Below are 27,770 nucleotides of genomic sequence, written 5' to 3'. Positions count from 1 at the left end.
TTAGTAATTTGAGATAGTATCGGTAAAGGTGGCCCACGTTTCCTCGATAGGTGCCAACACGGTGATCACTATGAGGACTGCGGCGAACACGACGATAACCACAAAGTACACACCGAAAATGAATTTCCGCATACCGGAGTGCTGTCAGGAAAATATTCAAAATGAGACTTTGTTTGCGTCCTCATATTTGTGTAATAGATTATTATTTTTCGATGCGATACCGTTTATCAACATTAATATAATAATGTGAACTGTTGATTAATTTATACAATTTATACAATTTATTGCTTTCCATTAAGAAACAAGATATTAACATCCTATATCCTTCGAATTTTCTTGCAATTTTGTTTTAATCAAAACAAATCAAATTTTTTTAAATTATTCGAATAATTTTATTTATTCGAATAATTTTATTTAAAGATGTATGTAATTTTCTAATTTATGTAATTATAAAATATCAATTGTCCTTTAACGCGTGGAGTGTACTTTTTTATGTTACAGAATGCGGATTTCGCCATAGACTTTATAATGTTTACGAAGAATATATATGAAAAAATGCAATTTATTAACAATATCCTTTCTTTCGTTTATCTACGTCTCATTATCAATTTTATTTTAACGTCTTACGGCAGATCGACACGCATTAGAAGACGAGTTGATCACGTCATTTTTATTTTAGAAAATCTTACGGGAGCGTCTCGTCTCGCATCTGGATGCACCATTGATCCACGAGAATGCATGTCTTTCATTGGGAATGAATTCACTCTCTGACTAGCTTGTCTGTCAGAAGCACATCCAAGGAACTGCAATAGAAGCAAAAATGTCACGAATACCACAATTAGAATTAAGTCTTGAGTAAGGTGATTATTATTCGACATTGACACAAATTCCGTTAAATATCTCATTACTTAGTCTTTTCCAAGATATTGCATAAAATTCAATTTTTATATCATTTTTATTTTCTTTATGAAAATACAATGATTTAACAAAATTTGATACTAATTGATTTAGATCTAGTGTCGAAATTATAATTGCTACATTATACAAAATTGTTTGCATTAATAAATTGTTCAATTCTTTTGATAATTTCTTTTCGAAATGTCCAGAATTTTTTTTGCGTAAACTTGATAAATAAAAAATTCTTACTGTAAGAATGAGATGAGTTAAAACATGGAAGATTACAAATGCTGTGAGGATCCAATCAACCCAATCTGGAAGTTTAGCCTTGTTGAGTCGTACCGCGAAGAAAAGCGCGATTACTAAAACAAAATTTTATTGAAAGTTAACCCTAAGTATTAATTTATTTCGTGAATATTTAAAAAAAAATTTATTTAGTATTAAATTATTATTTATTATTTTTTATTATCATATCAAATAATAAAAAATTGAAATAGACAAAAGTTTCCATTTATTTTATTACCTACTGCAATAATTTTTACATTGTAAAGAAAGTATAAGAAATTAGAAAATTGTAAGAAAAATTCTTCAAATAACAATAAATCATAAAAGAAAAATATAATATAAAAAAAAAGTTTTATTTATTGCTGTATTTATAAACTTACAAGCACATATTTTCGCCACGTTACCGACGAACCAGTGAGCCCAATTGAAAAGAACTCTTCGTGGTGCGCCAGGATGTGGTCTCATAGCTGCCATGAAAGGCTGGATAAAGCACAGAATTGTGGTTGCCAGGCCGACCGAAGCGTGTATCGTCTCAGAACTCCACATACCCAATTCCACGAATATTATTACGAAGGCTGCGATCGTCATCGACCACGTGAGCACCATAAAGAATCTATGCCACTTAGGGAAAAATTGATAGGTCTTTATTACAAATAAAGACATCCGAAAAAGACGATGTGGGACGCTTTTCTTTTGCGTGATTTGAAGAATAGTATTTTTATTTCATTAGCAATGCTAGATATTCAAGTAACGTAAAGTTAATGATATCGCATAGAATAAAATGCGATACTATATACTAAAAATAAGATAATAAGATAATATCATACATTTTTTGTGACTTGTGACTTGATATTGAAAATTTTTTTATTAAATAAAATATATTATGAAGAAATTCAATGAATATTCAAAATGTATAGATAATAATAATATACAATGTTTAATGAATTTATTTTGATAAAAATTTTATTTGAGATTTAATTTGCCTGAAATAAAAATAGCTCTTTATTCTTTAATAGAAATGAATTAATTTAACTGATGAGATTTTTAAATATAATAGCTATTAAAAGTAGTCATTTACAATTGGGCTAAATACAATATTTAATTACCATTTAAATATTTTAATTTTTATTAAAATCTATATTACAATACATTTAAATATTGTAAAATTTTAAATAATTTAAATTTACATATAAAATAAATTTAAAATAAAGAATTTATATAAATTTATTAATAGAAATAATTTTTTGTTTACAAAATTATTGCAAAATTATGCAAGATGCACAACAATTTATTATAACAAAAGGAGTTAAATTTATTATAATAACAGGTATTTTCATTTTACAATACAAACGTTCTATAATTGCAATATCCAACGAGAATATATAAAAAAATATAATTTTGAAAAAAGGATATGAGAAATAATATTAAATAGAATATCTATGCTAGCCTGAAAACTCCGTACTTACAACGAACCAGTGATCCTTTCCACATAACTGGGAGTTGACCCAGGTCTGTCTATAATATCTTGCGAGTAGCATCCCGATGGAGGCCGTGCCGATCCACGATGCCAACATAAGTGCACCATGAAGACGAATCAGTAGGTCAGAGGCTGCAGTCCATTCCCCGACGTCAGATAATCTTTTTGAGGTGCTGGTCCCAAGATAGATAAGATCGTGAAAATCAACGCCATTTGCTAAAAAAGAGTAAAGCAGCAACGCAATATCCATAAATGACGTAAATCATTTCGTATAAAAGTTGAGGTAAACTTCCTGTATCTTACATACAGGCTTCTTGTATAACGTTACTTTTAATCAATCCAATAATCATCGCGCCAGTAAGAATTCCAGAAGCCGATCTACCCGAATCGCATTTCATTCATGTTCCTGTTCGTTTGAGCAGAAACATGAGGAAGCTATCAAATTTGCAGTTATCCTAACCTGTCTGCATCGAGAAAGTCGTAAAGTTCTTACTTTGCTCTTGGCAAAAATATACGTGAAGTGAACTTTGCGAAGTCCGTCAAGATTTCTTTTCTTTCTCTATTTAAAAAAGTGCGGTAAATCATTACTTTATAAATCTGATACTACTCGTTAAGTTGCAAAACCTGTATCCCTGAGTAATTTAAGTAATTAGCAACAATTACAATTTCCTCGCATTTATAATTTTCCGTCGTAGATTTTTATAACGATGAAATTGTACATTCTATCCGAGTTTTTAATCTTACATTGAATTTTTTTCAACTTCAATTAAATCTTATAAATCTGTTTTTATACTTGAACTAATAGGACCTCTCTTTTAATATAATAATATTATATTTTAATATACTGAACCACAGCTTCTATTTAGAAAATTTCTTTTGAACCTAAAAGTAGGAAATTTTCCAATAACTGCCATTTACAGGCTCAATGTAGGAATTCAATTTATTAGATTAGAACCTATTATAAATCTCTAGAGAGAGATAGCCTACATACATCCTAATTATAAATCTTTAGAATCTACATACGTATGTATCGTCCTAAAACTAAGGTTCAAAGTAGAAGCAAAATTTCGATTTGAGATATATTATATATTCAGCTTATACATACGTTTTAGATCTGTGCCGGCGGCCACGAGGAGATGATACGGAGTGTTGACAAGGTCATACGTATGTCCCTGGATGCTAGTACGCTTGTCCCGTCGAAACTTGCAATATATCACGTCATTTTTGATCGTAGCATTCTCCAACTCGACCGCGCCTTCCGACTGACGACGAATCGCGAACAGAGCAAAATCAATAATTAGACGCGAATTTAGAGAACTATGTAAGTCAGAATAATTCGCGATATATATAACATGATTTTTAAAATACTTTGTAGAGATATTCTTCGATCAATTTGCAATCGGTTTTGATTTAGCAAGAAATTTAATTAAATATAAATTTCAAGCGTTTATATTTAATAAATTTTTAGTATTTAAGTTTCATGATTTAAAACTTGAAATTCGAATTTTGTTAAAATTTTGTTAAAACAGCTAATCCGTTAATATGCTGTTTCCAATGAATAATATGCAGTAAAATTTGAGGTCAAACTGTTAACGAATGAGTTTATAGCGAGTAACGGAAGGAAATGCCTCTTATATGAGCTTCGTAATTATTTGTAGGGTTTAAAGATTTACAGCATTATCGTAGCGGGAGCGACACCGTCGGCTAGTATAATAATTGGGATTTAATGGGCCAGACTCGTTGCTCGCGCGCGACAGAGCACAGAGTGAATTAATTAACACAACAGTGCATCTAGTCGAAGAGCGGTGCATAGTAAACGATACTCACCAGTCTATAGCGCGTATTGCGCTTTCCAGAATTCCAAGATGTGTGTAACGCAATTTCACCATTCTCGTTCGTGCACTCAACCACGCTGTCTTCGCCCTGTGTACAATTTTGCTTATTATTCCCATTATCACTTAATTGTTAATCCCATAAATTGCGTACATAATTAATTACAAATATATCACATTAATTTTGATGACATTAATTGCCGAGTAAATATTACGTCCGACGACGTTAAATAAACTAATCAGCGTGATAAAGAAATCCAATAGCATCTGAGTAATAATTATATATAAATGTGAGTTAAAAGATTAAAATATGATTAATACGTTAAAATTATTGAATTAGTTGAGATATATTTATTATGCGCAAACGATGTAGTTAATATTTTGTTTATTAATATCTCTTGAAGGAAAGGTGTAATAGTTCTCCAAATTTACAAAATTTTAAATTTTTTTCGAAGCAGTTACAGTTGAAGAAAGATACTAAAAGAGGCGCAGACAAATGTTGCAGCAAGATAATAGAAATCTCAAGAAGCCCGATAGAAAACGGGGGGGGGGGGAAGGAGGTAGTGAAAAGTAACTTCACACATTAAATATAAAATACTTTCGCCGGGATTTTTTTTTCTTTGCAAGTTTCCACTTAAATCGCACAGGAGTTTGAGAAGAAGTTACGCGGAATGCTTGCGAGCGCAGCGTCTCGCAATTACCATATTCTTATCATCCGACAGGCCGACAGCGACGAATTTGGCACCCTTTTGCGCCTGCATCTCGAAATGATATTCGTCGCCCTGCACGATCACGGCCACCACGGCGATGCAATCCTTGGTTTTTATGCAGTTTGCTGGCGCGCCGAAGCAGTTCTTCGTGGTGTGGCAGCCCGTGTAGAATGGATCCTCAGCCTTCGGCTGCAACGAGAACACACACCTGGGGATGACGCGAGGAATTTACAGGCAGGAATACCATTCGCGAGATAGTATCTCATGCGGAACGACGCGTTTGCGGAGATTGCGCAACGTTCTTCCGTCGTTTGATTCGAAATTGTATGACGGAACGAAAATGAACGAAGCACGAGCAAAGGAGTTTCGGATACTTGTCGATTATCGAGAGTTGCTTACCTAGATTGTCTTGGAAATGTTTCACTTCGATATATCGGGGGAAGATATTCTCCCTTACCATTAAACAAGCCATATAAAGGTTATTTAAAGTTTATCTTTAAATAGTCTCTTGGATATATAAGATAAACAACAAGATGTAGAGAAAAAAAATACAGATTATATTAAACTACATAGAATTCTAAAAAATTTTAAACAGAAAGATTATTTAAACTATATCTTAAAACACATAGTCTCTCGTTGGATTTACAAGCGAAACAAAAAGATTAGAGAAAAAATACAGATAATATTAAATTATAGAATTTTGGAAAATATACAAGAAGAATAAAACAGAGAACAGAAGCATATATATAAAACTAAAGTTTCTTTTTCCTCATTTATGTAAATAATTAAAAATTTTAAAAGAGAATAAATTTTATGATAAATAAGAAACATAACTTAACATTACATACGTATAATAAAAAAAGATTTAAGCTAAAACGTAAGATTTAAGGTAAAATCTTGCATTTTAAGAAATAAAAAATAATATTATTCCAGAGTAAAATTATAAACAATGTAATGTTTATGTAATTTTTTATAAGAGGTGAATATTGAGTTTTGTATTACCAAGTATGAATGAAACGTGACGTGATATTAGAATTAAAATATCGCTAACACTTGTCTATGATGCAAGGATATTCACGATTATGGCAACGATGCGAATATTAAACTCGTAATATTTGCACGTAGGATTACTTGTCGTAAGATCAAGAAGATATATATTCCATCAATGATTATCGAACACAAAGATATAGAACTAAAATATCTCTGATATATCTCTAATATAAATATAAAAGTATAATTAAGGGATTTAATATAATTTAATTTGAGACTTGATTGAAGAGTATCTTACACTGAAAGAAAAGATCGACTGCTACAGCAAATTAGATGATAAAATATGACATAGCATTTTTAATTGGCTACAACGAATTTTTTATTGCGTTAACTATCCGTAGTGTCAATATACGATTTCGATATAAAATTTGTTAGCCAACTTTGTTAGTCTACTATAGGCTAATGCAACCAAAAATTGGCTACTGTAGCCAATTAAAAATGCTATGTCATATTCAATCAATCTTTTCTTTCAGTATAATAATATATTATAATAATATAACGACCGATTAATCCCTAAATTTAGATATTATAAATAAAAATACACACAAGAAATAAATTAGAACATTTTGTAACAAATTTTCAATAGAATATTGCTGAATAGCAGTTAAATAATTACACAATAATAAACATATCGCCCTAAGGATATTCATAATCTGTTCTTATTTCAAGACTGTCTTAGTAATGTCTCAAGTAATGTCTCAAAACGCTAATACGGCTCTCTGATTGGTTCGTGTTTTCTTAAGACTGAACTTAAGACGATCTTGAATGTAAGATCTATGACTATGAATACTAATCTATGCAATAACATAAACAAGCGAAGAAAAACTATATTCAGTTAAGACGAATCTTAGCTTGTGCATAAACGCACCGATTATTTTGTCTTGAAACAGTTCAGACTGAAATGGGAATACATAATATCACAAATTATGTTGAAGTAATTTAATAATAAATAAGCAAATCTTGAAACATTATAAGAATTTGTTGAAAAGTATCACTCCAGGGTACAAACCTGGACCTCCCTATGTTCTATAAAGAGCGTCTTTTATCAATTCGATCACTCAGTTATATAGTGATATTTATCACATCATCAAATAAATGTATAGAATGGCTTTTTCAGGCGATATAAATAATGTATTATAATTATATTATATAATTTAATTATTATGCTTGAAAAAGCATATATTATTTTTTATTCAATTTAAAATAAAATAAAATTTAAAATAAAATAAAATAAAATAAAATTTTCCAATGTAAGATATTCAACATAAAGATTCACACGATTTCTCAGATATTTCAGACAGTTAAAAAAAAAGTTAAAAGGTGAATATTTTCTATTTTATATAATACACAAAAGGGGAATAATTTATTTTATACAGGATGCGACAAAAGAATTTAAAAAACATTTTTTTCATCTTAAATTTTTTAAATAGCACCATACAATTTTTTTCCATAATAAAAACGTCCATTGTAAAAACGTTGTATTTAAACGAATTAAAATCATTATCAAAATATCAATTTTGATTATTTTATTGATTTTATTGATACTTAATAAAGATACTTAATATCAAATTTATAACATTAATTGTAACAGCAGTACTTACGACCTCTGACTACACAAAACATACATACATACATACATATTCTTTTTTAATCAAATAAAATCAATAAAATGCAATAAAATCAATAAAATATCAATAAAAGTGACATTTCGACAGTGATTTGAATTCATCTTGAAGATTCCTATAATATTAAGAAAAAAAATTTGTATGGTGCTATTTAAAAACATTTAAGATAATTTTGATTTCTTTATAAAAAAAAATGTTTTAACTTTTTTATCGCATGTGGTCTAAATAAACCAGATGAATACTTACCCTTCAATCTTTTTTTTTACTGTCGGAAGTGTCTGAAAAATCGTGTTGACCTTTACACTGAAAACTTTGTATATTACATATATGTATTATATATTGAAAAAAATAAAAAAAAACTTTAGTGTCTCTGATTTCAAGATTTTAAAAACATTAAACATTAAAATATCTTAATTAAATATTACAAATACTACACAAATTTTTATAAAATTATGACATCTCGAAAGATAAATTACTTGAATTATAAATATAAATAACGTTTAATTATCCAGGTAAATCTTTAATAATCTTTTAATCTAACAAATGGTCTGAGTAAAGTATTTAATGCAATTGTTTCTAATAATGTGAAGGAATGTATGAGTCAGCAAGAAATCCTAATAAAGGAGACCTTGTGGAGCAAATCGTGCGCAACAATTCGCGGGAGCGTAGTTCAGAGCTAAACGAAAAGGAAATCTGCGGCGAGAGAAAGAGAAGTTTGACGACCAGCCTTCAACTTAGATACGCTCCGCGAAATCGTGCGTTCACGCTCCGACGGCCTCGTTTGCCATTACCGCTCTTTGGTGTACTTTTACGCTTTTTTTCTCGCAAACGATCGAGCACCGTTTTCAAGGAAAGGCCGCTCGTCCGCACGGCAGGACGTAATTATTCAATAAACTCGTATATAAACATATTGTTTAACTAAGTCAAAAAATAATTCTTTTTAATGGGAAAATATTCTCAATTCTTTTCGTTGGAAAGGTGTTTTCGAAATCTGAATAGCAAAGTTTTATGTCAAAAAACCTAACAATTTATAGAGGATATTGAAGAAACGATCACTCTTCCGTTTTATATCGTTTTTAAAGATAAATTGCAAATGGATTCCACTACTATAATATACATAATGCGAAAAATTTATGTAATATATAAAGATGCAAGTTATTACAAGTATTATGTTTAAGATTTCCAATTAATAAGTAAGAATAAATTTAAAAAATGCAATATGTATGAAAGAGAGATTAATAATAATTGTAATAATTTAAATTAGGCCTTTATGTCTCTCCCTATGTTTTTTTAGAAATATTGCGTGGAGTCTGGTAAGATTTCTCCCAAGTTTTCTCTTAGATTTCTCTCACATTTTTTATAAATTCTTATTTCATACATTAAGGATTAACTATGTCTGGTTGCAGCTTCTACGAGTATTGCAATATTTTATATATCATCTTTTCTCAATATTATCAAGCATGTTTTTATGTAAAACACTTAGAATAAATATTTAAATTTACTGATTCTTATAAAGATATTCAAATATATTTCATATATATTTGAATATTTATATATTTTATTTTATTTTATAAAATGAAAAATATAATTTTCAAAATTAAAAAGCAAAGTATAATGAAAAAAATACACTGCAGCGAATCTCTTGATCACAAGCGATGCATGGCTCATAAAATTTCTCCATTAAAGAAGAATTTAGAAAATAATGCACTAAGCATGTTGCACTAAGTTGTATACTAAGATGCTCGCAACCTAGCATTCTCTCTCTCTTTCTCTCTCTCTCTTTCTTTCTCTCTTTTTCTCTCGATATTTTATCAATGACATCCGATAATTTCTCGACTATTCTACTTGGCGATCCTCGAACGTGTGATAAAGATCAAATCCGTGGAAAACAAATAAGGAGTCATAAAAAATCTATGACACGAAATCGCGAATGGCTGCGGAAGTGAACGGTGAAAGTACATACATAAAGCATACATAAATTCCAGAATGTTGGTTACGGTCGCGTGTTATATCTTTATTGTATACAGCTAAGGGCCGTGTATGTATACATATGTAGAGATGCATAATTCATGCATTCGTGCGCCACGCGCTGCTATATTGCTTCTCAAATTTTTTACTTTCTACATAACGCATATTAGATATATGATGTGAAAAATGGAGATTAACAAGAAGAAATTCTTTCTATCGTATTATAATCGAAATTTTTAAAATTTTTGTTCATATAAATGAGACGGAAAGAGAACGATATAGAATCAGTTAAAATGTCTTTTTATTCTAGACTTTTAATAGAATTTATATTCACAGAATTTATATCACACAGCTCAACGTACTCATTGTACGTTAATTAATTATCCATTTTATGTTATAAGTGATGTTCATCGAACGTAGATATGAGAATATAAGCATATTTTAATTGAGTCTGAATTTCGCGAAATTGTAAAATGTAGATTTATGAATTATTTTATTTCTCATTCATTAACGATGAATATTTAATTATTTATCTGGCAAATATAATACACTTGGAGCTGACAATTTTAATAATTAGAGTATCATTACAACCCATTCATGCGAAAGAAATTGGAATATATTTTCCCAACGCCCGTTTTAATCCGTGTGAACGTATAATACAACGAAACAATTCAATGAAAACAATGAATTTTCCTATTATTATATTCCAGGAAAATTTTGATAGATTTTTTTCATATAAGATTAACAAGCAAGATTTCTCATACAACATGTCATTAATAATACAACATGTCAACATGTCAAAAATAAAGTTACGCTTATTAAAAGATTCAATCCAACCTATTTAGCATTCGTTTGAATATTTTTCAAGATACTATATGCATTAGATGCTCGAAATAAATAAATCAAATTTAAATTTAGTAGATGCTTCAATAAATTTTAATATTTCATTATAGAAAAAATACGTCCCGATATTAATTATTTTTATAATTAAACTTTAAATAAAAATTAAAGTTTATTTATAATATTAACTGAAAATTTCGATTTTTTTCATCTATTTTTTCTCTGTGATGTATAATTTGTTAGAAGCTGTTTATATTCAAACTTCAAAATTATAGATGCATCAATATTTTCATGGAGAAACAAGCAATTATAGAGTAGAACAGTGAAATAGTATAAGAATAGTATAAGAATAGTAAAAGTAACGTTCTTAATAGATTTTGAAATATTCTGTATATAACAAACACAAATTAAATAAGTTCTTCGAATGCGATTAACGAGAATCCTCTGTACTCGACGTCTGGGTCGACAGCCACGCATCCCACGAGCAATATTCGCAAAGCCACACCTATCGGGACTTACAGGCCGCTTACAACGTTTAACACGCTGTAATACTACCACGCGCATTTACCTTATAATGGTGACGGCGCGCACGACAGGAAATATAATACTCACCGCATAACTGGCAGTGGGGCTGTAGTAGGGCGGCGTGGTGGTTCTAAAGGTAGTGATAGGTGTAGATGAAGTCGATACCGTGATGGACCGCTTGTCAACGGTAACTTTAGGCGACTCCACGCCAACCCAGTACGTGTAATAATCCTGAGCGAAGGTGGAGCTACAGAAGAAAATAGGGTCAATGAAATTAAAGTGTACGGTAAAAGCAGATTCGACAAAAATACTAATTGACAAAAACCGTTTTAAAGCATACAAAACTAATATTATAAAAACGCTTTAATGATGTTATAATAAATTAGATATTATGATAAATTAGACATATCAAAAAAATGATTTACTTTGTATTTCTATACAGAGGAAAGTTACCGATACTGACATAGATTATAAGCGGCATCTCTTAATTATTTGGAAACTAACTATTGCTCTTTATTAATACTGATAAATACATAATTTATTTAATTAAAGAATAAAACATTCATAATTTATATATTTGTGGCTTAATTATTTCTATACAAAATTAGATAACAACAAATTCTACAAATGCAAAAGTAAAATGCTTACAATTTTCTTTTGCATATTTCATAGTTTAATAGTGGTTATATTATTGATAATATTACATCGTTTTACATAATTTTCCTTTTCACTATAATCTTTGCATGGTTTATGCATTAAGTTAATTGATGATCGCACAAGTTTGTCAATAATGATTTAATAAATTAAAACTTCTCTCTGTTTCTCTTTTAACAAATTATTTAGTTGGTAATCGTGATGATTGAGTTAATTATAAATCATTAGCGTTAATCGGAGTTCGTGAAAGAGTAAATCAGTTTTATTTATATTTTTTCTTTTTCATTTTTTTGACAATATGATTCCAGTAGATTTGTATGTTATAAAACGCTATAAATTAACTTATAATTTTTATATAATATATATAATTTATATAATATATATATATATATACACTGAAAGAAAAAATTGACTGCTGCAGCAAATTAGATGGTAAAATATGGCATAGCATTTTTAATTTGCTGCAACAACCAATTTTTGGTTGCGTTAGCCTATCCATCATATATAATGTCAGTATATATAAGATTTCGATTAGCTAACGCAAGCAAAAATTGGCTGCTGTAACCAATTAAAAATGCCATATTCAGCCTAGTGTGTCCGATGAATACACCTAATATTCGAATAAATAAATAAAAAATGAATAAAAATATTCATTCGAATACATTTCTTTTTTATTCATTAAAAAAGAAATATTTTTTCAATATTATTACGAATATTTTCATTTCACTTTTACTCTGTATTATCTGCACATAGTTTGCAAGCCTACAAGAGAAAACAAAAATCTATAAAAACAGTGGCTACGATTACATCGTGCGCTTAGTCCGTGACTTGTATGATGAGCATCCTTGTTTAACCTAGATTAAACAAATATATTTTAGAATAAATAATATATCTCGGAATTTAATGTCCATAATGAACGTCACGCCCAAAATAAAATATTTATAATATTATTGTCGTATAATCGGAATTATATCGAAATATCTATGATGCTCAAAAATATTTATTCAAAAATATTTATAAAATATTTATATATAAAGAAATTATAAATATTTATTATAAATATTTAACGAGTATTCATATTCATCCAAACAAAATATAAACTGAAAAAGAATAAGCAATTGTTACTTATTAGCTATAATCAGTACTTTGATGATTTTAAGTAAAAAAATGAATTTTATTTATTTTTGTCATTGTAATATTCAGATTTTATAAAGGAAACTTAGAAATTTTGAAAAATATTTTAGAAAGATATACATTTTTTATTTATTAGGTGTACAACTTTGCTTCCGCCGTTTTTTTTCCGAAATTCGAGGTTTTATTGTAAAAAACTGATTATACATTTATGATTCAAAGTATGTCCATCGCTGGCCACTACTTTCTCCTATCTTTCGGGTAGCGTACGAATCCCGCGTCGAAAAAACTGGTCATCTTTTGAGGCTATCCACGAATCGATCCAATTTTTTACTTCTTCATAAGACCGGAAGTGCTGGTCAACCAGGCCGTGTGCCATTGATCGAAACAAGTGATAGTCAGAGGGAACAACGTCTGGAGAATACGGCGGGTAGGATAGAACTTCCCATTTCAACGTTTCCAAGTATGTCTTGACCACTTTCGCAACATGGGGTCGAGCATTGTCATGCTGCAAAATCACTTTATCGTATCTCTCGTTGTATTGCGGCTGTTTGTTTCTCAATGCTCGACTCAAACGCATCAATTGCGTTCGATACCGATCGCCTGTGATTGTTTCAGTCGGTTTTAACAGTTCATAATACGCTACGCCGAGCTGGTCCCATCAAATTCAGAGCATGATCTTGGACGTCAAAATCATCGTTCTTGAAGCGTTGAAACTCACGACACGTTCTTTCACTAATAGCGGCCTCACCATAAGTATTTGAGAGCATTCGATGAGCCTCAGCCGCAGATTTCTTCATATTGAAGCAAAAAATTAAAACCTCCCGCAAATGACAAGAAATTTGGCTCGTAAACTGACATTTTCAATCGAGAATAACTTTATGATGCAGACACAAATCGACTAATGTTTCTATGGAGTTATGTTGACAGATGCCCAAGTTTATTGTATGACGTCTATGATCTATTTATTTCGATCACCACTTACCGCTAAAGCCATAGGAAAACGGCGGAAGCAAAGTTGTACATAAATATAAATCTATCTATTGGTCGCAAAAGATTTAAATTTAATAAATGAAATTAAAAATTTAAATCTTCTGCGTTTCAATTTTCCTTTGGCACGAACTTTCCGGACAACCCAATAGATAGATTTATAAATAAAAAATGTATATCTTTCTAAAATATTTTTCAAAATTTCTAAGTTTCCTTTATAAAATCTGAATATTACAATGACAAAAATAAATAAAATTTTTTTACTTAAAATCATCAAAGTACTGATTATAGCTAATAAGTAACAATTGCTTATTCTTTTTCAGTTTGTATTTTGTTTGGATGAATATGAATACTTATTAAATATTCATAATTTCTTTGTGAATAAATATTTTTTGAAAACTCAAACAACAAAATTTTGAATGAATATATAATTACATTTTGTTATGTGAAAATTTTGAATAAATACAATTTGGAACTCAATTACAAATTTTTGTATTCATCGGGTACACTAATTCAGCCAATTTTTTCTTTCTGTGTAATCTTGCTTTAAAGTCTTGTTTTATCTAAAATAGCCCTATTGGAGCTGAATGTACAATCATATATTTAGAGAAAAACCTTTAAAAAAAAAATTTTCGTTACATATTTTCGTTTTACAAATCAGCATTGTGTACAGATGTACAAACATCCCAGGTAAAAACGTAAATAAAAATGGAAATTGGCCGAATGGATAAAATTTCCAAATCCTAAGAATTCTATGATATAAATGTGAATATTTGTATATAGAGAGGTTAATGTGCATATAAATGGACAAAAAAACGTTATATCGAAATAAAAAGATTCTAGAAAATCTTATGTATATTCACTTCTACGTATTTTATACAGATATTTTATACAGATTTCTGTGAAAGAAAAAGAATAAAAATATGTGCAGTCATTACTGAATACTGTGTCAATTTTGAAGCTTATTTTGTTAGTTGTTCATTTGTACAATCCACTTATCTTACATAAAAGTTAATGATTGCACAGTATTATAAAAATTGCTATATTATCTGATAATAGACACTTTCTTATTTTGTATTAATTTCTTTATTTTATTTTTAGGTTTAAGTTTAAGAAACATTATATAAAAATAAAGCGCAAAATGACAGTATTGGTAATCTTTCTATATATTTTTCATACATTTTTATATTTTTATATTAATCTTTTAAAATTGTAAAATCGCGTGATTTTATATTTACATACAGTTGTATTGCGTGTGTGTGTGTGTGTGTGTGTGTGTGTGTGTGTGTGTGTGTGTGTGTGTGTGTGTGTGTTAAACAATTAAATTTAATTTTTTTCATTGTCAAAGAAATATTCTTATAACTGATTATCTAAAGTTCTATTTTACAGATCAAAAAATTTACATGTAACAGAGAACGTTTTTAATTGAATTGATAATATTATTCGTATAAAATTATGATAAGAAATTATTTAGATATAAAACACACTAGATTTTTTTATTTAATTTTTGGTGAAAATATGTCAATTATATAAAATAATGCGATTTAAATTTAAAGTGAATTCACAGAAATTAATTTTTCTGAAATTAAAAATAGTATTTAAATTTATATTTTTTCTTTTATTTTCAATATATTAGAATACAGCGCAAATGCAGCATACATTCGATGATATGTATATGTGATACTGTGTAATATATCTTAATAAGAATTTCTTATATCTTAGTGAGAGATTCATTTTTTCTAATTTTCGATTGTCTTTCATAAAAATTAAAATGAATGTCTGGAAATTACAAAGCATAAAAACAAACTTAGCAATTATAAAATTAATTTCAAAGTTTAAAAATTAAAAATATATACTGTTCTAAAATAAATTTTTAATTATTTTTTAAATCTTATTTCTCCTATGTAAAAGTTATTAACATTATATAATAAGATTATAAAACTCTTGACATTTATTAATAGTGAGAGTTATTCCCTATTCATGCAGAACTATTAGAGCACATCAAAATGCGAATCATGACATTAAACGTATTGAAAATACTTTCACGTAAATTCTCTTTTTTGTTAATACTGGATTGTGTCGAAATACATAATAAATATCAGAATACAAAAGTGGCAAGGAATTCCCGAATGGTACCGTAAAAACAAAATAAAAAAACTCGCAAAATAAATTACGAAGTTTTAACAGGGGATCGCAGCTGCGCATTCTATTAAACATGCATTAGTAACTCCGCATCGATTATTACGAGGAAAAGTTCATAAGGAATGTTTCGCGCGTTTCTCACACCGTTATGCCCGCACGAGCGCGTTAAATTCCAAGCACGAGCCGCATCCGCGCGTACGGTAATACCTAATTGTGATTCATAAGTGTGATACACTGCACCTCTCCATACGTACGTATGGATCTGTATGTGCTTGTACGTGTACGCAACGGTTGAGATCAGACACTAGAAACATGATTCAACAATTAAGCCATTTTCAGACGTTGATATTTCTTATTCTATTTAAATTTTATAAATAGATATTCAGCAACTTCGCGATTTTGCAAGTTTGGAAATAACTCTTACAGTTTTGATCCTTGGCGGTCTTTGATGTGACAATAAATATTTGAATATCTGATAAATAATCTATTGTATTTAATTTTATTAATCATAATAAAATAAAACTATAATATATCTCTAAAAAAAAAGTCCATTATTGTTCATGATTTAGGATTGCGATAAATTTTATTATATAATTATATAATTATTTATATAATATATTTATAAAAAAAATTTTTAATTTATAATTTATTATTAAAATTTTATTTTATAAAATTTATCGCTATATTATTGTTTGTATAGTTTCAAATTTGTGGGATATTAATTATATATATGATAAAATAATTATAATAAAATAATTACTGTTTTTATGGAGCATAAATTGAGTAACAAATATACAGCATACAAATTTTGAATAATATTAATTCAGTAACGTGTTTATCTATGAGTTGTTGTGGTTAAAACTCTGGAGCCTAGAACGCCAAAACGTTAGACGTATTATAGCTTTAAAAAGAAAATAGACAAATAAAGAAATTAAACGATAATTTAATAATAACGTTTATGGTACAATTTTATAAATCGTTGAAGCAATAACTGAAGATAGAATACTGTTAACAGCTGTATACATACTTAAAAATGTCAGACTGCTGCTTCTTAAGTCTTAACAAGACTTATGATTAATAACAATGATTAACATGATATTTATCATTGATAAGACAGTATTAATAGTATCGTCGGTGTATTTGTGATTCTAGTCAGAAATGTGCAAAGAAAGTTGTATTCATTAAAGTGGAAAGAAAGATTAGATTGAGCGCTCGAAGAGTTACATTACGAGTTCCTGGACGCAAATTTTATAAACGCGAACCTGATAATATTAAACATTAATTTTAAAAAAAAACGTCAATAAATTTGTTTTATACCCATACAATATAGAATTTGCAGCAATATTGTTAAATCTCTGCAATATTGCTGCAACTTTTGTGCAACTTTGTACTGTAGGGGTATAGATTATATCAAGATACAGGAATTCTTCTGTGCGATAACTCATTCAAACTTTACTTAATTCAATGAAATTCATCGTTAAGTAGCGTGATTGTCGTTAAAGTATAATTATTATTATGTAACAATACTTACTTGAAGATAATGGTACCTTCGTAATTAACTGGAGCCTCCCAATCGAATTCAAGGTTGTGCTTCTGGTTTTTATTCGTATGAGTCACGCCATTCTAAACATAAATAATAGCAAAATTTTTTTTCAATAAAATGCACATTATTCGTATTTGCGAAAGAATCTCGATAAATTATTAAATCTTGGAAAAATCATTGAGGATAAAAAAATATTTGTTATAGGAAAATAGAGCTCCAATGCATTATATTACCAAAAATGGCGAAATTATAGAATTAATATCGTGGAATATATATTTACTCGCAGAAAAATAGGCCTCTACAATGGTTTCTTGCAAATTTATATAGTACAATTAAAAATAACAATTGTTGTAATATTTAGAAATTAAAACTTTAAAAATGTGACGCAATATTTCATTTTTTTCTTTTGAAAAATTAAAAAAATTCACTCAAAACTCGAAAAAATAAAGTATATATTAATTCTAAAATACGAATTAAAATATTTTAATATTTGACTTTTCAATATTCATAAATATTATCTCGATGTTTATAAAAATATTAAAATCTTTTACTTTAGTATGATTTAAAACATAGCTAGATAGAAAAGAGAGAAATAAAAATGTTACGGTGCAGAAAATACCTTTACACCTTGTGTGCATTCCACAATTTTTGCGGATTCGGGCAAGTTCATGAATTCTCCCACGTATTCACCGGTATCAATGTCCCTAGCGAGGATCATGAAGCCCTGGTATGCGAGACCCTCTGGACTTCCAAGGATCAGACGGACTCTACCTTGTCCTGCTGCGGGTAGTACCTGATAAGGTGGATACGACGATTGCGGAGAGGTATTTTCATGACGTGGCGTCAGATCGAAGCATGTTCGCGGTGGCGCCCCATTGGGTAATCCCAGCACCGTTACAAGCAAACCGATAACCAGAAGCAGCAATGGCTTAGGCATTTCTATAACAAAACAAAACAAAAACAGTTAAAGAATAAGCATAACTAACGTAATATTTTTTGTGCTGTATAATATTTTTGTTGGAAAAAAGTTGGAAAAAAGTGATTTTAAATTGATCAAAAAATTCGTTAAGACAGAGATTAGATTTTTTTTAAAACATTTCACGTTAATATAGATAGATAATATACGTACATAAATACCTTTACATTGTTAGATTTAAATTGTTGTCAACATCACATTTGTAATTAACTTTGATGCATAGCCATAACAAACATGAAAAAGCGAATTATGACATCATGATTATTCTCTCATGAGAAATAACGAGACAATCGGGAAATATTTAAATGAAACAACACATGTGTTTAAACACGAATGCAGACAATACGCGTTGTATGTTTAATCAGTTTAATGTTCTATGTTCATGTCGATGTTAAATTTATCCGATATGACGTAAACAGAAATGTGCATCTGGCAGCTATTCGTTGTCGTTTATCCATAATGCACGTCTTATTTCTTTGCTTGTACGTAATCTCATGTGTAAATTTCAATTGCAACAACCGCATTTGCATTAATAATTGCTGAACGATTAGAAATTGTAAAAATAATGATTCATCTAGTTTCATTTATGAATATATAAATTTATATATAAATTTTATTCAAATATAATCAAGTCGCGAACTGCAAGTTCAATGTTCAAGCTGAATATACAGGATGTTGGAAATTAGTGATAAGTCTTTCGCACAGAGACAGAATGGACTAAATTGAGAAGAAAAATCCTCTTTGCAATTTTCGCAATAGTTAACAAGATATTAATTGCTAAAAATTGCCGAAAATTTGTCTTCTATAATTTTTCACTCAAATACTATCACCTTTATAGAAAAATTGCAAAAGACAAAAATTATTTATTTTTTTCTCATAGAATTCTAAGAATTTTTTCAGAATTTTTTTAGAATTTTTTAATACCGTATTTTCTCATATTGATAAAAATGAGAAAAATGCAGTGTTTAAAAACTTCTAAAAAAATTCGTAAAATTCTATGAGAAGAAAATAAACAATTTTCGTGTGTATTTTTCTGTAAAGTTGATAGTATTTGAGTAAAAAATTATTAAAGACTAATTTTCGGCAATTTTTAGCAATTAATAATATCTTATTAATTATTGCGAAAATTGCAAAATAGTAGAGGACTTTTGTTCTCAGTTTAATCCATTTTGTCCCTGTGCGAAAAACTTATCACTAATTTCCAAATACTCTGTATATTCTTTAACATTTCCTTTGTTTTCTATTGTACATACTTGTGCAATGATTTCAGCAATACATCTATTTATATAATATATAATATATAATCTCAACATTAATTATTAGTTAAACAATCATAATCTTTCTAAATAGATATTCAATTGTTTTCCTATTGTTCTATTAGTATAGAACATGATACAAAAGATTTATTTTATATCTATAAAAACATAGAAAAATTATGTATCTCGAATACTTCTGATATGTAGCATTATAACAATCATTGATCGAATCATATAACTTAGAGAATTATTGGCGATAAACCAACAATTTTTTTATAATATGTTTTTTATAATACGTTAAGAATGCAAGTTAATTATTAATTGTTCAATCATGTTCATCATGTGATAGAGATATGAATTGAGATAATAAGAGATACTTAGAGATAATAGGAGATACGTTATTGAGATACTAATGAACGACGGAGTGAGACAAGAAGAGTGAATGACTTGAAGAAACAAGCGCGTTCACTTGTATACATCCCACGCTTGAAAGAACTGACTTTCACCCTTTGGGAGTTTAGCTCCTTACGAGATTCTTAGTTCGCGCATTCCTAAACGCCCCGCTACTACTAAAATATTCCCCATGCCTGTCATTATGTAATACCGCTGACTGACCCTCGCCATTGAATGCCACGCAGCCACGGCAATACTTATTGCAGGAATATTTCCCTATATATCAAAGTCGAAGCACGTCGCATTAAAATTACGTTTGCGTAACATATTCGTTAAACTTAGTCTTATTACTACGTTAAATTATACTTTCCAGCGGATCAGAGCTTTAATTTTACAATTTGATACATAAGTTTGTTTAAAAAAAAAACAAACAAAAACGAAAAGAATGTACATAATAATGTACATTAAATTTAGGGATAAAATTAAACGGATATTTAAATTTAAATAAAATCTAATTAATTTTACAATCAAACAATTCAATTCAAATACTATTTAAAAAATATTATATTTTAATCAATAATCATATTTTACATTAAAACGAAAAACATATTTTAATATCATGAATATTTTTGTACGTATTTTTTCAAGATTGTATTTTACTAAGAAGTACCTTAGTCAGCAATAAAACGCACGTTCTTTACGTGGCGTCCGCGAATTCTTATAATTACAAAATATGCATATTCGAGACAAGGTCGATCACTTGCGATAACTGTTAACCACACTATTTTGCACTTTCATAACAAGCAACGACACATACATATACTTCGAATTAACCGATTAGAATTAGGTCACCCGCAATACATGTTGGTGTAAATTCATTGCAAGGAATTATGGATGATTGTCGCGTTGTCGAGAACATAACTTGGTTCATTCATGAAGGAATTTGACGTTGACTTTTCAATGATGATTTAAAACGATGCGTAATAACTCAGACGAAGATTCTCAAGATGAAGATTCTTAACAAAGATTTGAGAATTGCAGTTAATTAACATACTGACACAGTTATATAATATAGCAATTATTATATTAACAAAGATGACTATTTTTAAACATAATTTACATAGTTCTTTACAACAAACTTTCGCGTATGCATTCTTTTTAAATATTTATATTATATGAAGCTATATTTACATAATAATTTTAATGAATACATATAGCGAAAATGATAATCAATTTTTTTATATAACTATTATTAGCATATCATTATTTATTCAACATTTACAAAAATTATTATACATATAAAATTTATTATACATATAAATTAAGAAGAAGAAGAAGAAGAATATAAATTAATGACATTCTACACTGTCAGATATCAAAGGAGCACTGGTAACCCAATTCTTGGAGTTAAATATAACATTTTATTATTTTTAACTTTTATGTATGTAAAAATGTAAATCCACTTCTGTGGTTTCTTTTAAAGTAAATAATATCCATATTCATTTAATAAAAAAAAATAATAAGTCGAATTTGAGCCAAAAATTTAATATTTTTTTATTGAAAGTTATTTAACTCCTTGTTTTAATTAAATTAATGATATATTAAGTAAAAAAAAGGCTTATAAAAATGATTAAAAATAATTCAAATTAAATGTAATTTAATTATGAATTTAACAGTATATATCCTTTGTACGATATTATTGATCAACATTATCGTTTCAAACGTCTTTTTAGTCTCATAAAAATAATCATCTTACAAGTATATACATACACGTATACATATATATAAATACCAATTGTAGATTTGTAATATTGGCCTTCTATTACTTGTTTTTCACTTCCATGTCTCTATATCACATATACACGTCACAATGCAACACGTGGACACAATAATTAATAATTGGGAAAGGCGTTTACAAAGAATACAATTATCTCAACAATACAGCAATGTGAAAGTGAATTGGCTCCGTCCAGATCAATATTACGAATGAATTTATTTCTCTTGGACTCACAATTTGCAAATAGTTGCGATCGTCACGAGACATGGTATACTGAAAAATCAGGACGATTGATTTTAATCATAAAAATCGTAAGAGAGCGAGATCTAAATGTGATCTAAAAGCTGTCTATATAGAATAAATACTATCTATATTAGTTTTAAAATTCACGACTTAAAATGTGTGTGAGATAGTCGAAAAATTCGACTCGAAAAATTAAATGAAAAGTTATTTGTAAATTTTTAAGTAATTTTTGAAATAATGGTGGCAGTACTTTTTGAAACGAAGGTTTAAATAACAATTACAGACTTTTTAGATTGGCATAAGCGTGCGATAAAGTAGTGATGAACTACATTATAGCGTATTTACTAATACTCATAGATAAACTATTTGAACGTAGTCTGAACGTAGTCGGTCATATTTAAACTCTTATATTTTAAAAGCTACTATAAAAATAAAAATTTATAAATATTTGAGATATTATAGATATTTGTTTTACTTAATTTTTTGAAAATTGTCTTGCTATAGTATTTTGAGTCGCGAATTTTGGGATCTTCTTATATAGAATAAAAAATTTCATCGCAAATTTTATTTTTATGAGACAGATCGGAGAGAAATTAAGATCGCGATAATCACGTGCATGTCTAGCATGATCATATATCATTATTTCATTGTATAGAAAAGAACGAGCACAAGGCTTCGTTTTGCGATTTACAACGTGTGTGACTCATCAGTGGCGTCAAACACATACGTACATAGATATACGAGCAAGCACAGCTCGTTGACACGTACACAGAGTTTACATATGTGTATATGCACACAGATTTATCGCATTTTCTTCCTGCATGGTCCTTTGTGAACGCATAGGAAATTCCCAACACGATATATATACAAAAGTTGATTCAATAACAATTTATTGCGTGCAAAAGTTTCTTATATTATTTAATTAATTATGTTACTAATTAAAATTTTCTATTATCAATATGTTAATACAATGCCAATATGTTAGTCTTATAACATCACATTGAAATTCAATTTTAGTCCCGAAAAAATACTTTAAAATTCTTATTTATTAAAAACATTAATATTATATTTAAAAATTATTTTTAAATTTTTTTCAATTGAAACACAAATAATTTTTTGTTTATTGTTTTATCATAGATGTTGTTTATGAAATATTTTTATGTTTTTGAATTTAAGGTAAAAAGTCCATTTTATTTATCAAAGTAGAAATTAGCTATGATGACTGTGTACTTAAATAAAATAAACACAGTTATCAATACGATTACAATTCTGTAATTTCAATAAAAATTATCAATATTTTTCATTCGCATTTATAAATACAATGAAAAAAATTGATCAACGTGTCTTAACAATATATTCAGTGCAAACAATATATTCAGTGCTTCTCTTCATAGCTTATTTCTCTGCATATTGTTATGTAACCTGATCTTCACATGATCGGCATGATACACTTTCGCGTAGTCATGCGTTTAGTTAGCTTACGATTAATAAGGGATTACTAATCTGTTAATTCAATGTCAAGATAATATTATTTTGTTTAAAATAAAAAATCAACTAACGCGCGCGTAAATATATAGAGTGTCCCAGAATTCACAGTTCAAAATACTATAGCAAAAAGGTTCTCGAAAAATTTAGTAAAAAATTTATTTATCAATTTTTATTTTAAGAAATGATTCGATAATAGAGGTTTAAATACATATCTATAGTTTTAAATGATCATATGTTCCTAAATCGCGCTCAATAATACTCACAGATGATTATCTAAACATAGTCTATATATATTTGGCCATATTTAAATCATTATGACTGGGTTGTTGCACCTTTTGATAAACTTTAGTTCATTCTCTAATTCACTCTCTTATTCTCTTATGTTCTTACTTCTTTACTCTTTTGTTTATTCATTAGATAAATTACCACATAGTTTATAAGAAGATAGAACAATCGGTTCTATATTTATTATTACTTAAAATAAAAATTTACAAATGACTTTTTTTACTTAATTTTTCGAAAACTTTCTTGCTGCAATATTTATATCCGCGAATTTTAGGACACCGTATAGTATTGTATGAAATATATATTATTTTAATATATTTTAATAGTAATATAATATAGGATAACTATTAAAAATTAGAATATGGATTAAATGAGACAATTACTAATTACTATAAATATATAGTACTAAAGGAGTGTTCAGATACGCCCTGACATTTAAGTGCCTTCTAATTTAATTTTAATTTCGTAATACGCTTTTAAAACATTTTTTATATTTGTTATTACAAAATATTTAACGTAAATAAAATGTTTTAAAAATATAAAAGAATATTTCACTATGCTTAAGCTCTTTGTATATTATTTATTTATTTCATTTTATTTATTATTTTAAATTTAACAATTTTTTATTTATTTTAAGATAATTTTTTCATGCATAATAAGCTAATGTTTGCAAACCGTAATAAAATGTGGAATTCCTAATGCCTCTACCGAGTTCTTTTAGGTTGGACGTATATCGCGTCGTCGAGCAACTAGGTATTCATGACATGTTTCTTCGAATGAGATACATTTAATTGTATTCGTGCAACTTGCAAGTTTCTACTGCTCCGAATGTCATCAGGCAAACAAAGTATCGTGCCCTCGTCTTCCATGTTTGGTGAACGTATCACCATGGTTACGTCGCCCTGTGTTGTCCTAGAATTTCTACAGCGAGCATTACTCTCGCGTCAGTACGCTGATTCGCAATTTTATCAGTTACGTAAGCTAGGAGTCACCAGAACAAGAATTTAGAAAGATGTCATTCACCGTCGCCGCAATTATTCCTAACGGCTTCCTCTTTAATGAGTTCTCTCCTCCAGCTCATCGATCTTGTTTCGATTGTTTCGCTTTGTCTTACATACAGGTTGAATTAATCAGTCAGATTAGAACAATCAGTATCTAAAGATGGACTTGATATACATCCTCGTATCTCTTTAATTATTTTTTTACAGTATTTCATAATATCTGTACAATTGAAAAGTTTAGTTTTCTCAACAGACTGACTTTTTACTTTCAATGATAAAACAAAGATTCATGTTACTCATACTTTTTTACCAGAAAATTATACAGAAAATTAATAATACAAGGATTGTCATGAAATAATTTTCTTGCATGTTCACTCGATGAGTTGTCTAAAGTTATTTGAGATAATTAAGAGTATATAATTAAGACAAATTATGATGTTACTTCGTGTCGCTTTGAGAAATAAATCACCAGTTAACTGGCGAAGATGACTTATTCTTATAAATGGTAAAACCCACAAGTGAATCATTGGGTGAATTAATGTTGCACTAGAATAAGAAACAGTATATCTATACAACATAATATCTTCAAAAAAATGACATGATTTCTCCAAAGTCGATTAACTTTAACCGTCGATTAACTTTAACATAATTCTATTCTTTGTACCTCTTTCGAAATTCTGTCTCTGTAGAAGAAAATAAGAGACTATTGTCCCTTGATTAAAGTTAATCGACGTCGGAGAAATCAATCCTGGAGCGATCGAAAGGATCTAGGATCCAATGAATTCATTCGATCTTCTGCTTATCGTTGCGAAGAATCATGCTCCCATCGTAATTCTACGACACACAATGACCTGGATTAAAGAAAAGCTGCTTGCTAAATTCTTCCACGTTCATTCATTTATGTTTAAAAAAATAACAGATTTATACATTTCAACGTTATTATTTTCAGTTAAATAAACAATACAAGACTCTACAAAATCTATCATATTTCTTTCTCAAAACAAAATATCTACAACACATACTTATGACTAGTTTAAATGTATTTTTATTAAAAATAAATTATATTAAGAATCATATATTTTAGCTGGTAACTTATTTATTTGTTTAAGAAGAACTACTTTTTCAAATTAATTTATTTCTAAAATTAAAAAACTGAAAATTAATTATATCATTAAAAAAATTTTATATATAACAGAGAACAAGGGGATAAATAGTAATACAACAATTCTATACATTTGATAATTAGAAAATTAATTTCTACGTAGCGGAAAAAATTTGAATCACTGTCGAAAAGATTTGAATCACATTTATTCTTGACTTCTAAAATAGGCAGGAAGCAGTTGAATTTTTTATGACATCTTGTGCAAGCTCTTCATAACGTCATTTCGTAAACTTTAAAATAAATCCATGTTTATTTTTATACACAAATTATCTTTCTAATTTTATTTTACGTTGCACCTTATATGCAATCTAATTTTCTCAGCGAAAGGTTATCGCGCAAAATACTTTTGCCTAAAAATAAAACAATTTTTATTGGTGTAATCGATATACATTTATGTCAATATAATTTTTAATAGCTACAGATTTAGCTAAGAAAATGTCTCAGTTCGACATTAGCTATTATTGGTTAGCACTAGACAATTATTTTTAAAGGAACAATTATTTTAAAAGAATTTTTATATTTAAATATAAGAATGTAAAAACCTAAAAGACTCGTGACTCGCGTAAAATTTATCTTATTACATTTAACGTTTTACTATTAAGCCATGATTTCTTAATCGTGTATAAAACACTAATCTGGTAAAATTATCTCGTCTTTTCGTTTTTTTTTTTTTTTATGTATATGGAAAAGCAAAGAAAAATTTTGATTTTAATCTTAAGATTTTTTTAGCGAACTAGTAATTATAAAATAAAAAATTGATAAAAATTTTTTAGCTAAAAGATCATTCGTTTACTGTTTTTATTAACTTAGATAATACATTGTTTCACGGATTGTTACTCAATTTTGATGAATAGAGAATGGCGAACAAGTAATGTAAGAAAATCGATAATGTCAAAGCTCTTATCTAGTTCATTATTAAATGAAACATATAACCTACTTGTTTATCAATTTTTAAACAGGTCATTGTCAATAATTAATATGCTTTTGAAAAAATTAGTACCCCGACAACATAATTTATTAAACAACCGGGTCACATACTTGCTTTTTCTTCGATTCCGAAGAAAATTTACCCAGAAAAAACCAAACTCGCACTCACAACAAAGTAATTTAGATTAAAGAAATTTTAAAATTTTGAAATATAAAAGTTTGAGGTCACATAATGTTATTCAATCAAATATACAAAATATGCTCTTGTACTTTGTTATTGTAAATACAATAATATATGTTAATTGAATACACCAATTTTTCCTTCAATTTTTTATATAATTCATAATTTCTGCTAACCTATTCAAATTATCCCGCTTTACTCTATCTGTTTTACTCGCAGCAATTTTTAAAAATTAAGTAGCAGTTTCATAGGTCCTAACATTATATTAAAAAAGTTTTTTTGTATGAAAATCTTATAATTTTAATAATTCTTTTTTTACAATGTTATTTGTTCATGGTACCGAAATTGATGCCACCTGCTGAAGTTCAAACTCGCATGTGCGACTGCTGCGCAAACACTCACCGGTCCTCAT

The 27,770-nt window shown here is 28.4% G+C and overlaps 1 protein-coding gene across 1 annotated transcript; it reads right to left on the bottom strand.

The window, feature by feature from the left end:
- LOC105627701 (putative ferric-chelate reductase 1 homolog) lies at positions 1-27,770 on the bottom strand. The gene is made up of 12 exons (XM_012208978.1): positions 27,761-27,770; positions 18,289-18,608; positions 17,658-17,749; positions 11,297-11,456; positions 5,193-5,390; positions 4,487-4,582; positions 3,765-3,921; positions 2,649-2,875; positions 1,563-1,803; positions 1,147-1,259; positions 690-803; positions 1-141 (listed from the first exon to the last, which is right to left on the bottom strand). Exons 1-12 carry the CDS (start codon positions 27,768-27,770, stop codon positions 1-3), a joined length of 1,869 nt encoding a protein of 622 aa, XP_012064368.1.

Source organism: Atta cephalotes, assembly GCF_000143395.1.
Source record: "Atta cephalotes unplaced genomic scaffold scaffold00010, whole genome shotgun sequence".
Taxonomy (NCBI): domain Eukaryota; kingdom Metazoa; phylum Arthropoda; class Insecta; order Hymenoptera; family Formicidae; genus Atta; species Atta cephalotes.
The sequence above is the reverse complement of the archived record's forward strand: the minus strand, read 5'-3'. Positions and strand labels throughout refer to the sequence as shown.

What these genes read in the sequence shown, in the direction of transcription:
- LOC105627701 (XM_012208978.1), bottom strand. An exon ending in GCCCCACTGCCAGTTATGCG is followed by an intron (nt 5,391 to 11,296) that starts GTGAGTATTATA and finishes TTCTCGTTGCAG; the next exon opens with CCGAAGGCTGAGGATCCATT. An exon ending in GAAAGGATCACTGGTTCGTT is followed by an intron (nt 1,804 to 2,648) that starts GTAAGTACGGAG and finishes TTTTTCCCTAAG; the next exon opens with TGGCATAGATTCTTTATGGT.